The following is a 16,057-nucleotide window of genomic DNA, read 5'->3' on the forward strand; positions in this document are numbered from 1 at the left end:
ACCTGCAATGGACTGTAAGAAGTCGTGGGCTCTTAATACCACTGCCCCGTCGGATTATTTCAGATCATCAGCCAGAAGGACGAGCATTGCTGGATCGGAGAACTCAACGGACTGCGCGGGTGGTTTCCGGCCAAGTTTGTGGACCTGCTGGACGAACGGAGCAAACAGGTGATTCCTCCGGCAACTTTTTCGGGAACCAGGGCTTCCTTGGGATCGGATATTGCGAGTCATCGCTCCAAACACAGCCTTCAATCATTCGACCAAAGCTGAAGTCGTGACCACTAGCTTCATTCTCACGGCTATTGCCGATTGGACGGCAAAGCGTTGGATGTCTCCGTGTTTACTGCACCTTTCGAAATCGGAATAAGACGGCGTGACGTCGGACATCGCATTGACTTGGACAACTGTGCCAGAAAGGCCCAGAGTGTGCGTGCGCAACTCGGTTAGCGTAAACACAACACCGGCGCTTTCTTTTTGTGTATGTTTTGCTCCGACGAGACTCCAACCGCGTTCCCCTGAACGATAGACACACTGTTTCTAAGCCAAGCCTGCACATCCACTATTTCACGGAGCACGTGGATGGTCAATCATAGCATCGACAATGGAAACGAGGTAACATCCGCACATGAAAATGCTATCTGTGCAAATTGCATTTTAGGGGCGAAGCTCCTTAGGGTCTAGCCTTGTTTGTCCGGCGTCCATGCTCACATTAATGCCATCCCATCTGTCTTCTTAAAAAAAGAAAAAATGTTTGCGCAGTCGACAGGATTCGAACCTGTGCGGAGAGACCCCAATGGATTTCTAGTCTATCGCCTTAACCACTCGGCCACGACTGCGGGACGAGTAGGGGGCTCTGAGATGTGGTAGTAACTCAAGAGCTGGGGATGTCATGGATAAACGTTGCATGTAGCCGCTCAACGTCTATACAGGAGAGGGCGCTGCGGTCAAATGCATATATAATCGCGTTAAACTTTTCATGCATTGGCTCAACGTTTATAGACGAGAGGGCGTTGCGGTCAAATGCGTATATCATCGCGTTAAACTTTGCATGCATTGGCTCAACGTTTATAGACGAGAGGGCGCTGCGGTCAAATGCGTATGTAATTGCGTTAAACTTTGCATGCATTGGCTCAACGTTTATAGAGGAGAGGGCGCTGCGGTCAAATGCGTATATAATTGCGTTAAACTTTGCATGCATTGGCTCAACGTTTATAGACGAGAGGGCGTTGCGGTCAAATGCGTATATCATCGCGTTAAACTTTGCATGCATTGGCTCAACGTTTATAGACGAGAGGGCGCTGCGGTCAAATGCGTATATAATTGCATTAAACTTTGCATGCATTGGCTCAACGTTTATAGACGAGAGGGCGCTGCAGTCAAATGTGTATATAACCACGTTCCATACCACACATTCTCTTTCTGACATGGACCGTTGACTTACACGGTGGAGATGCGCTCCCACAGCTTCTAGTGGATCCAAGCTGATCCGCTAGAAGAACCACTGGCTCTGCATTTCAGCGACCATAAAGCAGTAATAATGAAATCGAAACGCAACCCGGAACTCAGCACTACCTATGAGCAATAAAAAAAAATCAGCATCATCAGCACTACCTATGAACAATAAAATCAGTATCATCAGCGCCACCAGAGCTCAGCTTTGCCCCAATCAACATCATTCACCATGTGGAGATGCGGTAATTTTTTTGCGTAAAATGTTTTTCCAACCTCAGTATTCGTCACTCATTTTACATAGAATGTGGTCACATTTCACCATATATTGTTACATTTTATGACAGCCTTTGAGTTGTAGGAGGAAAACGGGAAAAGATGTGAATTGCTTGTTTGTTCTTGCTGTTTTGCTTTGTTTTTTTGTAAGACAGGTGCAAGAGCTAGCAAGTTTTTATTGCACAGACGAAAGTTCATTTCTGTTACTTGACCAGTGACTTGAGTGGACAACAGAACTGACACTCCCTTTTTTTCTTCTTCCAGTACTCCAGCGCAGGTGACGACTCAGTGACGGAAGCCGTCACGGACTTGGTCCGTGGAACGTAAGTTGCTCACTCTGATTGGCCGGTCTTTTATGTAGTCCAACTCAACATGGCGGCTTTTTTCTGGGAAGCTCGCCTCTTTCTGCTTTATCAGAGACAGTGCCTTTGTGTCTGATTGAGCCACAGCTTGCCCAATTGAACTTGAAAGAGTGTTCATTACCATGAAAATAAGTTTTTTTTTGTGCTCTTCTGAATCTTTTTAATCCTTGGTTAATCTCTCTTCTTTTCAGCCTGTGCCCTAGCCTGAAGGCTGTGCTGGAGTACGGCATGAAGCGCTCTACTATCCTGGGTGGGACATGTCACCCCTGGCTCTTCATCGAGGAGGTAAGCATGACGACCTTGGAATCACCTTCACAACTTTGGGGATAACTGAACCATCTTTTTTTAGAGCACAGCTCTTAGGCACTTGTTTCCGGCCTGAGCGGTGTCGCCGTCGCCATCGGCGTAACCGCACGTTGCATTCTAGGACGTTTCCCATAATGACGTCACATGTGACGAGTGACGTCCCGAAGGTCACGAGTGAAGGTCACAACCTTCCCAGTGACCTTTACAAGGCCTTCCTTGAGTGATGTCACGAGAAAGGATTAAGGGAGAGGAAGAAGGAAGGAGGAGAGCATACCCTCCTCTTGATACCTTCCCTGTCCTCCTCAAGGGCTGCGCTCTAATTCGGCATTACAGGATATTGTAAATGTCTTTCATTTTTTTATGCGAAGTTATGTATGTATCATATGGGTGTTTTGAAATCTAATGCGATTACCGTAAAATCCCCAGAGATGGCCCACCTAAAATCGAGAGAAAATTGTCCGGATGAAAACAAGGAGTAGGCTAACTTTCGGTGTGCGACCAAGGAATGTTGAGAGAAGTGCTATTTTTAGATTGTTATCGCAGCGAGGGGGCAATGAAGGAGATGACTGTACTTCCCAGTCAGCAATGTTCGCTTATATCCTGCCTTAGCTAACTATACGCATTTATGCCAAGGTAATCTATGATCCGAACACTGCGATTACTAGGAGTGGGCTATCTTTCGGTGTTTAAAAGAAAATAGCAAATCAAGCCAACAGTAGAAGTGGGTTACCTTTCGGGGGTGGGGCATCTCTCGGGATTTTATGGTGTGTATTTTCTTATTTTCTATATTTTTGTCCATTAGACTGTTTATTAGCATTTCTTTTTTTTTTTTCTTTCGTGCGTAATTCAATGATAAGGCAAAAATTATTGTTTATATGTCTTGTGTACCCTAGTTCTATATAAATATTGCTTCTCTATCTGCTGTAGTGTTACTAGCTTCTTTTTGTACGTGTTACGATGACGAGGCGGAATTACGATGTACGTATTTACCGTGGTTTCCCGCTATAATCCCGCCCCGAGATTTGCAGTTTTCGAAATCGGTAAATAATTGCGAAAATCTTCCGAAAGGTTGTTGTTAGTGCTGCACATACACGGAGCACATATGTTTCGGAGGTTTCCTCTTTATAATCCCGGAACATCCAGAATCTTGAAGGTCATTTAGTCTCATTGATGCGACTCTTCTAAACGACATTGAAGATACAGAGGCCATATTGCATGCTTTGTTTGTACATATGTAGCGATGTGACTGCGGCTTTTTTGCGCTGCGGACGTGAAGGTCATTGTGTCCCTTTCGACGAAGATGCTTCTTGTGGGGCCATCTGCGGGCCATCCAACGACATCCGTCGCCTCGTTCAACGTTGCGAAACGTCAAGGTGCTGTCGTCCTTTTTCAGGTTGCCAACAAAGAGGTTGAGAAGGACTTCAACTCCGTCTACTCTAGGCTCGTCCTCTGCAAGACGTACAGGTAACCAGACCTGTCAACTTGCCACCCTCTTTTCCAGTATATTTTTCCTAGCTTTGTTTGCGACCCCAGTGGCGGCTGAATTTGGTCATAAGTAGTCTTGTGCGAATAGTGTATTTTGAGTTCGAAGCGAATAGTGGTTTTGGCCGAATATTTTCGATTCGAATATCGAATAGTTTTTTCACGCCTTTCACTACCATAGCATAATGCTTAAAGGAAAACCCAGCTAAACTTGTGAAGGTTGTTCCACTTGTTCATTTATAAGCCGTTTAATTATCTATATTTATGAACTGTGACCTCATAAGGTCTGATGTCTTGGGATGGCAAGTAAACGACGATTTACATAAAATGAATCCATAGAGATGGCCAACTATACCCAATTGAGTGAATTTACAAATATTGCTATATAAAATATTCTGTCTTTAATCTTGAGTTAAAAAAGAAAGAACTGCACGTGATGGACGCGGGTTATAAGGGCATCTCTGTCTAACATCGTATACTCTTGCATAACAGTCAGTTTAATTTTGACATTTTTACTACGATGAATATTAGCATACACAAAGTTTCCATTTATTTTCATATACAATCGACACGCGTGCACTGTCCCGCTTTGAATGTATGCTTTTCTTCAAAGCACGCAATTGCGATTTTCATATGTTTCCAAGTGTTTATTGCAGCGGGTTACCCTGTTGAGTGCACTTCTTACCAAGCACCGGTGTAATGCAGAGAAGCAACACCCGCGAAGCTCGCTTCCGCGGGTATTACTTCTCTGCAGTGCACCAAAGCTCGGCAAGAAGCGCACTCTACGGGGCTAACCCGCCGCAATCAACATTTCGAAAAACGCAAATAGTGCAGTTCTTCTCAAAGCGAATACCGAATAGTGTATTATTCAAAATTATTATTCAAAATTTTGAATATTCACCCAACCCTACTCATAAGCTGTCAAAACTTTTGAACTTACAGTGACTACCGTAGGAAAGCAGAAGCAGTAAATTGGTTTCGGGATATGGGAAACTTCAAAGCATAAACTTGCGCGCATATCTCCGTGCACTACAGTCACACCCGTTTATAACGAACAGCAGGAAACGCTACGATCAGTTCGATATAGCAAAACCCATTTACAACAAACTTTCCTGATGTGTTCGTTGTAAGGCGAGAGCTTCTCTTTTTTTCTCATCTCTTCGCTTCTGCCTTGTAACGTTACAACGCGCTATAAAGATTTCTTTTTTCATGCATGCAGTTTTGTTTTCTTTTAGCTTTTTTTTTTTTTTTTTTTAATTGCTTTTCTTCGTGGGTAAACACTTTGGGATTAAAAGCTTTTTTCCTGTGCATGCGTGCAGAGTGTATTTTTTAGCTTTCTCCCCTTCTGAATTGCTTCTCTTCGCTCAATTTTGTTCGCAATTTGAGTTTTTGGAATTTTCTTTCTTTCCTACTTCTTTTTGGAAGAAAGGACAGGACGGAAGACGATTGTCTGCGCGTTCTTGGAAGCCTTCTTGGGGGTAAAAAGTTTGATCTAGTCAATATGTTGTTCGTTATAAAAAGTCCTTTTTACATGCATTTTTATTTAAATTTTTCGTGAGTTCGATATTGACAATAATTCGCTGTACGTGGGTTCGTTCTAAACGGGTTTCACTGTGCGTTCATCTCTCGGTACCTTCACTCTGAAACTCTACAAGTGAGCCCGAGCTATGCTTCGACTGCCGCAATTCGGCCGGCTCCGTGGCCGCGACCAGCCAATTTAAGGAAGTTGATTTTCGGTCCCGCCGGACGATGCAGAAACCGACGTGCAGCGGAAACGGTTATTCTCCAATAAAGACGAATTTGATTGTTCGACAACAACGAAAACCATTTAACTGTGGGATTCACGCCGACGTGCTCACGCTTCCGTTGCCCCTCGAATTATGCGCACAAAAACGATCTTAGCGCCGAAAAAAAAGAAACGTGCAAAGATACGATAGCGAGCGCACCTATAAAAGCATCCTTTTCTCGTAGGCTCGACGAAGACGGAAAAGTGCTGACACCTGAAGAAGTCTTGTACAGGGTCAGTAATGTCTGCTGTCATTTTCTTGTCTGGCTCAACAAAACCCCGACCGAATACAGTCTAAGCTCATTACAACAGACCTGGTTATAACAGACATTTGGATATAACATACCGATTTGTGAAGTTCGGTTGGTTTTCGTCTTCATGCCATTGACTCAACTTCATATCTGCATACAACATACTACTTTTACAACAGACCAAAATTTTGGTCAAAATCGAGGTCTGTTATAACGAGCTTAGACTGTACCGATAGGAATGACCGGACGCCACGAGCTGTCCCAGGGATCCAGCGCCGCAGTCGTATTACACGCGACACTGCGTCCCTCCCAAAGGTAGCGTGACGCTCGCGTAGCATTGGATTGGCTGGGATGGCTGGTGCTCTGCAGTCCATCATAGGTATAGCGGTCTGATGTTATTTCGTTGTCTTGATGCGGTTGGCAACTGGGGATGTATGCACGTAGGTATAAGCAGTGCACACTCTCGAATTACTTCGGACGTGTTTGGTTCGACTGCTGTTTCATATTGTCGAGCTTTTATTTATTGTGTGTGTGCTATCACCTAGAATTCCGTGTTTTCAATATATATACCGATGAACACCGAAAATTAACCTCCGAGCCGGTTTTTTCTCAATCGGTGAAAACCGAAAAACACCAAAATTAAGCCTTGAAAAAAAAAAAAAAAAAAAAAAAAAAGCCAGCTTTGAAAAAAAATATTTTTACACTACTTTTTTTTTTTTTTTCCCATTGATTTGGAACACAGTTGTTTACTGAACTGTTTTTGGGGTTGTTCTTTTCTATCGAAACCACATTCCTTGCCCCATTCCCTTTTCTTATCTTTACCAGCATTACTGGAGAAAATATTAGAATTTATGACTTATAAGTTATAATATTTTCTCCGGTAATTATACAGTCGCCTTACAACACAAGCCCGATAAACACCAATTTCGCCCCGGGCACTAAAATTAGACACCGATAAGCACGAAACCAAAGGGAAAAAAACAAACACCAATAACCCCCGAATTTGAAGAAAAATAAATATCAAAAACATGAAACCCTAGTTATGACGTATGTATTAATTCTCTCTCTTGCCGAGGCAACGGTTTGGATTGGACCGATCTCGATCGCTGTGTCTTTGTTCCGCAGTCGGTGCAGTCGGTCAACCTGACACACGACACCGCGCACGCGCAGATGGACGTCAAGCTACGCTCGCTGATCTGCATCGGGCTCAAGTAAGTCTTTTTCTGCGCCTCAAGTTGCAACGGCTCAGAAGGTGTGCCATCTGCATACCTTTGCGGCACTTATCACCCGATCACAAAATGCCGAGTCACCGGTCTGTGGATGCATGTGCGGTGGCCGATTTTTCACAAAAGAGAGCAAGTGCACACGCCAGTGGTGTAGGCAGGAAGGCGGTGTCGGAGCCAAAACCCTTCTCGAAATTATTCCCTACCCATAAAAGGATTGCCAGCTATGCCACTGGCGCATGCTTGGGACCCATTGCACAGCCCACTTAGGCAAAGATGGCAGCACGGAGAAAGTGACTGGCTGTAAAGTCCTGTAAGATTGCCCACCTAAAATTAAGCGAGAAGTGGTGAAAACTATGTGGTGGGCAATCTTTAAAGGGGCACTGACACCCCAAAGGTCGTATTTATTTTTATTGTCTAAAACGATGCAAGTTGCAGTCATAGACACGCAAAAAAAACCGCATCGCGAAAAAAAATTTTCCCGCGCGCGCGCGCCTTTTTATTTTTGGCGTTTGATTTTCCCGCCTCTCGCCTCCTCGCTTCTTTTGATCGGTGACGTCAAAAATCAGGAAATTTAGAAGCTTTGTAGGCGACATCTCTATAACATTTAATTACGGCAATCCTAAAACATGTTTTTTAATGCAATTGCGAACGCACTACGGCCCTTCTTTTTGAAATACCAAAAATCGGGAGTTCGTTGTGGTGCCGTCTCCTGGATTTGTATCCTCCAACGGAAAACAGGCGACACCGCTCAAAACCGGTCCGCCTCAACGCCGCCGCTCGCTCCTTTCCTCCTCGCTTTGGGTCGCCATGGCAACAGCCGGGAGTGGTGAAAGGAAGTCGACTCTCAGGTCTCCGCAATTTTTGACGTCAAGGCACCGGTGCCGATCGCGCGGGAACTTCGAATTCGGCATTTGGAAATTGTTTTTTTACTTCACAAATACTGAATTCCCAAATTTCAAATTTTGAGGGTAATGTCCCGGCATCGTTTTCAATCGTTTCGGATAATAAAAAAAATTATGATTTTGATGTGTCAGTGCCCCTTTAAGACGCGACAGCAAACTTTCACAAAACATTAGTGATAAACATTGGGGCACCCTCCACATACCAGATGAAACGGGAACCGATACCACAGATCGCGGTCATGGCGAATTTGCGTTCCGCTATGCGATAAACACGCGGAAATCACTGCAAACTTCCATGTCACTGGAACAGATACTGCAGATTGCAGGCGCAACAGATTTGCGCTTTATGGTGCAATAGACACGTGGGAACCCACTATGAACCCGCTTGTCACATGTACCAGTACCACAGATTGCGTGGTTAATGTATTTCTTGTCGGACATATTCGATGGGAATTGGGGGGTGAGCAATGTTTCTGAAGTTTTGTCTTATGGATATTCAGCCGAAAAAAAGAATGGGTGATCTCTCGTGGGCGGGCGATCGTATGGGGTTTTACGGTACTGGAATATGGTCTATAAGAGAATTGCGAAACCTCAACTTGGTGGTGTTAAAAAATTGCTTAAAGGTGACCATAGATCCATCTATGTGCTCCCGCATTTTGTGTGTTTTTTTTTTTATTTGAATAAATTAGGATGTCAGAGTAGAGTGTGCCTGTCATGCACATCTCTCTTCCTCACTCTTTGAGCTTTATGCAATAAGCCTCTTTTGAAACCTGGGGGAGTTATGAACATCAGAAAAAAAATGCCATCTCGATACTCATCTCACCGATAGATAGATACACAATCCAAAGAATATGGTGTCCGTAGAAAAAATAAAGAAGTGGACAGGCGGGGCATTACACTGCAAAAGTTGCAACTTTCAATTGTAGGCTTACTTGAAGTGCACACTTACATCTTCTCAGTGACATCACGAAAGAGTAGCAAGATTTGCTGTGATGGCCGGTTGCGAGTACATACATGCTCTTTGTAGGAGTGAGTTGGCAAGCGTTAGAAACAACGGCCTCGGCGAGCCAAATGTGGTGTCCGAACGAGACACGTGACAGTGCACCGCCAGAGTGCGTGCCGGCGAAAAACCGTCACGTCTCTCGCCCAGGCAACCGGTTGGCTCGCCGCAACTTATGTCGTCTGTTGTTTTAGTCCGAGATGGAGCATAGACGGGTCTAGATATATGCGACAAACTTCGTTGTGTTTTGTTTATTTGTTTTTTTTTCTCCAGTGAGCAAGTGCTGCACCTGTGGTTCGAGGTGCTCTGCTCGAGCCTGGCGGTGGTTCAGAAGTGGTACCACCCATGGTCGTTTGTCAACAGCCCCGGCTGGGTGCAGATCAAGTGCGAACTCAGGTGAGTGCGGCTTACAATCCTCGATTGACACGATTAATTTCACCGGCTAAAAGAAAGGAGCGGCGTAAAGCACGGGAGAGTTTTAAAAAATCGCCGAGAAGGGGAAAAAAAAATCCTTCAGCCTTTCCACCCTGGTGAAGAAGGAAGACCAGCGAAGCTGTACTATGGTGGGACGACCTCAAGGACGACACCTAGAAGATGACGTCTAAGACAACCTCAAGGACAACTTCTAGGACGACCTCGAGGACGACGTCTAGGACGACTTCCAGGACAACCTTTCGGACGACCTTAAGGACGACGTCTAGGACGATCTCATGGACGACTTCTAGGATGACTTCTAGGATGGCACCTAGAGAAGTTCAGCCATTCCACTCTGGTAAAAACCAGAGTGGAAAGGCTGGAAAGGTTGCCGCCATCTATGAGCAACGGCGGCAACCAGACAACCGGCTTGCCACCGTCGCTCATAGATGGCGGTAGCTGTCTAGAGTTTTGTGTCGAGATTTATTTGGTGACTGACACGAAACTGGGGAAACTAGCCCTTAACAGCTCCGCTGTAAAATGACACACACATTCATTCCACCAAATGCGATGAAATGCAGTAGCTTTACAGAAGCATCATTAGTGAAAACAGTTCGGAAAGGAAATGGTACGGTGATGAAGTGGTTGTAATATGCCATACACACATTGAGGACGACAACAAAGACAACCTCTAGGACGACCTCAAGGACGATATGTGGGATGACGTCAAGGACGGCGTGAAGATTGCTGTCGCAATATTTCGCAGGGGGCCGACTTCCTGCCGCCTTTACATCCTTGACACAAATTTGACCATGACATAAATTACGATAAGCAAATCCTACCCTACTATGCATCTCCCCCCTCTGTTGCGTAGGAACAGGGACTGCGTATTAATGCTGTCGCACAGTCATTGCATTTTAAAACGTGTCTAAACCAGATGACTTTCTTCTCTTTTTTTTTTTCATTATTGCAAGTTTGATTGATCGGTTTGAAGGACGTCCAAGTGATCCATCTCTTCCCCTTCCAGACTGTTGTCGCAGTTTGCCTTCAACCTGAACCCCAACTGGGAGCTGCCGGTCAAGCGGGAACCCTCCCAGCCGCTTCGCGAGGGAGTCCGGGACATGCTGGTCAAGCACCACCTCTTCTCCTGGGACCTCTGACGTGGCGACCCCGTCCTACCTCCGGCCGTTTTCCCCGTCTCGGCAGCCATCTCACGATACCCGGGCGTTGCCGTTCGATCCGCGTAAGAGTCCGTCTCGACGGGTGCAATTGTTCCCGTCAAAAAGATAAGTTTACCTCTGGCTAGCTCTCTTAGAATGCGACGGAAAGAACGGCGATTTTTTTTTCCCCGTTTCCGTGGGATGCGTTTAACAGACTGTCGACCTTGTGCGTCTTGGTGGCCATCTTGCTACACCCAGTCGTGCGTGGCATTGCCGGGCGGCTAAAGGCTCGACACTGTTTGATTCTCGTAAAAGTCCATCTTGATAGATATATTTATTTCTATTGGAAAGATGCAGTTGAGTTTGCCATCGACCAAGTCTTCCGAGATGCAACGGAAACAGAAATGCAGAGTTTTGTTTGATAGCTTCATCTTCTTTTCTTTTTTTTTGGCTCTGTGGGACAAGTTTGCCAACAAGGTGACCTCGCCTCGGAAGGTGAAGTTACGTTGAAATTATTCGTTGCTGTCTTTGCCAGTGTCTAAGTTGGTACACCAACTCTGCTCTTTATGACTTTACCAAAAACAAATTTATGCGCGATGATCATAGGGGTTCTAACTCGGCCACACACCGCTACCGTTACATGCGAAGAACTTTGGTATAAACTTCCGCTGCTAGCGAAAGCGAAAAATAGGCTAAAATTGAGTTGGGACCCATTTACCCAAACTTGGGAGATATCAACGTTTCTTTCTGGACCCGTTGAGCGATTCCTTACATGGTTTTTACAATTTGCAACGCTGTCACTAATACAAAACGAGGCGGGTATGTGCCCTCGCGAGATACGCAGTAAGGAAACGTTTCGCTCTACCAATCATAATGTCAGATTTGTTTTCGAAATTAATGAAAACACAGTTACAGATTTTAGCCACACATATGGACACTGAAAATTCTTTGGACTGTGTTCTAGTTGTAACAGATGCCTTTTGGAGAGCAAAAAAAGACCGCTCTATGCTTCAGACTGACTGAAATTCAAAACTCTAACCAAAGTTTAATAAAAACAAAATTCCCCGACGTCTCGGGACCACGCTGGTCACGAGGCGACTGTGGGTCGGGCGGAGGAGTGAGCCGTTTATGTAGGCCGGTTGTTTCGCAAGTGCATGCTGTACCTGGGAATAACGTTCTGTGGTGTTTTGAGAGAAGCGAAGAGTGCACGCCGACAGCTTTGATCGGCGCTCAAGGTCGCACCTGTGCCCCTAACTTCGACTTGATTACCACACAAATTTGCCCCCGAGCAAAGCTGCGCAGGGTGCTGGCAGGTCGGTTTTCCCACAGTGCAACCCTATCACGAGGCAAAGCCAGCCACCCCAAAGTACTGTGGAAAACTGAAAACTGGTCATCACATTGCGAGAAAGGCGCAAATATGCCGAGTCGTGCTCGGCTCCAGTCATGAAGCATCCCCAGATCTGTAGATGTTGTGATGGAGGGAATGTGGGAAACTGGTGCTGTCTTTTTTGCGATCTGCCGACATTCCTACAGGACATTCCTTTTGTGCCGTTTTGCAGGCCGAATTTACGGAAGTGTGTCTGTGCCAGTTTGGCCGCTAGTCTAGGCTAGAGTCGCGAAGTAAGCTAAGCTCAAGAGTGACGTCGCTTTGGTCATTCTGGTCATCGGCTAACGTGGGACACGAGTTTTCTTTCTTTCCTCGTATTGCATAGACCCAATGCAATGTCGACTCTTCGGAGCAACTGCATAAATCGGTTTCTTCACAGATTGCGACGCAATTTAGCACAGAGCTGTAATTAGATGGTTATCTTTTTTGTGAAAATATGGAAGGATGAGTTTACCAGTGTAAAAATTTACTAAAAACTCATCTTTTATCATATACCATAATATCCTTGAGAGATGGCCCATTCCCGAAAGGTGGCCCACCCCTACATTTTGCTTGATTTTATATATTTTTTTTAACACCGAAAGATAGCCCACTTCTAGTAATAGTACGTAGTGCTGGGATCCATGATGGCCTCGGCGCGTAAATGCGGCTGGTTAGCTACGGCGGAATATACCCGATCATTGATGATTGGGAAGCAGTCATCTTTGCTTCGTTGCCCCTTGCCACAATAACAAGCTTGGAAGGGAAGCATGACCTAAAAATATAATGGTTTCAACTTTTCTTGATTGTGCACCGAAAGTTAGCTCACCACATATTTTCACCCGATTTTCTCTCGATTTTAGGTGGGCTATTTCTCGGGATTTTACGGTAGGCTAAGTGCATAAAACCAACGAACAAAACAATGAACCGCTGGCATTTATTTTGGCAAAATGAAGGAAATAAAATTTAAGCAAAGTTTTGTTCCGTCTCCTTCCACCTGTTTTTGTGTCGCAATACTAAACGCCACATTGGCCCAAAATGCCATTTGACGACCTTGCAATAAAAAGGCTTAGCTGCATGCAATTCCATATGAAAAAAAAAAAATGTTTTTCTGTTCTTTATTTAAGCAAGTTTATGTTTTTATGCTTTCAGATGGTAGATGAATCACCTACAGGCATACTTAGAGAAACCGATTTATGTCCTCCCTTCAGAAAGACACTGCACCATTGGATCCACACTGTGGTCGAGGCAACAAAGAGACCAAAGCAACAATGCCGGATTCCCCCGGATTTCGGAACTGTGCCCCTCGCCAACATATATGAATCTCTAAGCATCAGAATGGCGGTATCCACGAGTTGACCAGTCAATGCAAATAAACTGACGACCGCTGCGGCAATGTTAGACATTAGGGAAAAGTTGGCGATACCCTTGAGCCGAGCTCGCGACTCTAGATTCGACATTTCAAGATCATCCGGCAGACGTGCTTTCATCTATCATTTGGTTGACACCTTAGTCAACTCGTTCGCTAGTCAAATCCCGTATGAATGTTCCTGGTTTGTGTTGACGTATGAAGTGCAATGTTCATGTTGGGTTTCAATTTTTTTTTTTACGGTGCATGTTCAAGAAGGAGTTGAGGAAGATCACTGAGAGAATGACACTGTATTGCCCATTTGTTTTTCTCTCTTTGACGGACATTTTCGTGGCGTGGGTTGTCTTTGCAAAGTTTTCACTATGGTTCACTTCAAAATGGCCACTGTTTGAGCACTGTTTTTATTATTTTTAAAGCAATCCTTTTTTTTTTTTTTGTTTAATGCCTTCACATAGTTGTTTCATTCATTTCATTCTGCCATATCATTCCAGGGATATGCATTCCTCTGGAGTGAATTGTGTTCAGACTTCCATTGTGATACCAATGCCAAGAAAAAACTGCCGTTTGGCAGCTGCCATTTTGTTCCATTGCACAGTTCACCCGGCGTCACCTGACTGGGAAACCACCAGTCATTGCCAGAAAACGATAAGCTACGAGCTTGTTTATTTAAATAGGTAATTAAGTATTTAAGGGATAAACCGTAGCTTTAAAAAGACAGTCGGGCGACTAGCAGGTGGCAACCAAACGCAGAACGCTTGGTTCCTTGCGAGCAGACGACGTAAAGCGGATGTTGGCACTACAGATTCATCTTTGCCTCTAGTGCCGGTTTGCAAATTATCCTCTTCATACACACGCAAACATGAAATAAAAAAGAAAATATGGGAGAAATAAAATCTTTATGCAGTTGTTACAAGTTGTGAGAACTGAGAGAGCTACAGTAGTTTGTTACAACACAAGATTTGCAGTAGGAGCTCTGCCTCTGGCACAAGCTTTCTGCCTTTGATGACACTTCATTATCTGGCGAGCGAGGAGTACACAAAGCTTCACCTGCGGATCATATGTTGCAACAGGCTCAAATACAATAACATTAAAGGACCTTCAGATTTGTTAAATCCGCGGCCAATTACGATTGGTTGCCAAATAATTGTCATATTCCAGGCATTGCAGACTGTCACGCAAGTCATTGAAACTAGTTCAAGCGTGGCAGGACTGTGCAGCTCGTATTCATTGTGTGTACTCATATAAGGTAGAAGACGTGCAAGATAGCGCATTACGAAGAGGGTATTTTTTGCATCGCATGCGCGCCAACATCGAGAGAGTATATTTTTGGAGATGTTGCGCAAACTCCGTTGACCTAACCGATCCCCGCGTGCACTTTGGGTCCTCTTGTCAAATACCTGTCTTCCTTCGTTGCAAGTGCATTTGAGTTCACCCCAATAAAGAGTTTATTTCACCCCAAAGGAACAAAAAATGTGAGTTCTCATTTGCTTCGCACCTTTCCGTCTGATGGGTTGTTTGCAAAGTACAAATGGATAATCGTCAAAAAAGGCGAAATACGCTCAAAGATGGGTGCTGACAATGTTGGTTGTGCCCCCCAAATATGGCAACAGTGGGAAGCGTGGCCATGGGAAATGGTGTACACATGTACAGAAACTTACTGGAAAAAAATGCAAACCTTGTGCCTCGTTTTTTTTTTTTTATATATAACAAGATGCACAACTAATTGGCACCTTTCTAATAAATTGTGGTGCAATTCGTTAAAAAAAATGATTTAAAGGGTTTCTTCAAAAAGGCAATGTTCCATTGCGTTCACCCGGTACTATGGTGTGCAAGTACTTTCACTTTGGGAAATGGGGAAAATAATGGACGTTTCTCTCACTTACCCGATTGACCACCAGAGGTTAAATAATATTTTCAAGATGCAGGGTAAAAACACCTAGCTTGTACGAAGCTCGATTCCAACAAAGTTCACGAGAAAATGGTTTCAATCTACACTGTCCAGGTGGCACATGTCGAGCCCCAATGTCCTGCATCTCTTCATGCGTGTGCGGTGGCTACAACAGCCGTGGTAATGGAATAATGGTGGGCACGTGGCACCTTTTATTGAACGAGGCTACAGTTCACCCTGCGCTTGCTATCCGAGCACTTCCAATTTGTTTAAGAATGTTCGTCGTAACAAACGCTAGTTTCACTTTGCGCCTAGTAGCACCCAGTAATTCTCTGTGCAAAGTGAGCTCTTTCGCAAACTTGACTGCGAAAGCATAGCAGTTTTGTGTAAAGTCAATTCTTGTGGGCATCCCCTGTATTTTCTCCCTGACCACGTCAGCGAGTAGCATCTTAACTAGATCTCGCAGATGTCTGCAGTAAAGACGGAAGGATAGGCACGTAACCCTAGCTCAGCAGTATGCTTGTTTGTACGAAGACGCGTGCGTAAGAGGCACTTTCTAAACCCTCATGCCCATGCCTTTGTCTTCACTGCAGGTGCTTGCGAGTATAGAAACTTTAGTTCCAAAGCTCGTAGCAGAGTCGACGTAGGCAGAAATTTTTTTCGAAGGGGGCGGTGCTGGGATGTCTATTATTTGGGGGTTGGGGGAGTATCTGCAAGGCTTTACACTTCAGTGCTGACCTGCTATTCGTCATTGCCGAGGGTAATGTTCGCCATGTGCTTTAATGCGCTTGGCGTGCGTGGGGAATCGTGCGGAGGAGTT

At 44.8% G+C, this 16,057-nt stretch overlaps 1 protein-coding gene across 1 annotated transcript in view; it reads left to right on the plus strand.

Annotated features, from left to right (window-relative positions):
• LOC8023169 (small G protein signaling modulator 3 homolog) overlaps positions 1-14,813 on the plus strand; it is a gene marked incomplete at its 5' end in the record, with an annotated part of 33,312 nt that extends 18,499 nt beyond the window's left edge. The window contains 8 exon segments of the mRNA XM_042286127.1: positions 64-168; positions 1,990-2,048; positions 2,279-2,372; positions 3,787-3,857; positions 5,847-5,895; positions 7,038-7,123; positions 9,314-9,436; positions 10,482-14,813. Coding sequence (XP_042142061.1) covers positions 64-168; positions 1,990-2,048; positions 2,279-2,372; positions 3,787-3,857; positions 5,847-5,895; positions 7,038-7,123; positions 9,314-9,436; positions 10,482-10,614 — 720 coding nt within the window.
• Between the last annotated feature and the right edge of the window lie 1,244 nt (positions 14,814-16,057).

This window comes from Ixodes scapularis, unplaced genomic scaffold (genome assembly GCF_016920785.2).
Source record: "Ixodes scapularis isolate PalLabHiFi unplaced genomic scaffold, ASM1692078v2 PGA_scaffold6__148_contigs__length_123643588, whole genome shotgun sequence".
In the NCBI taxonomy this organism is placed as follows: Eukaryota; Metazoa; Arthropoda; class Arachnida; order Ixodida; family Ixodidae; genus Ixodes; species Ixodes scapularis.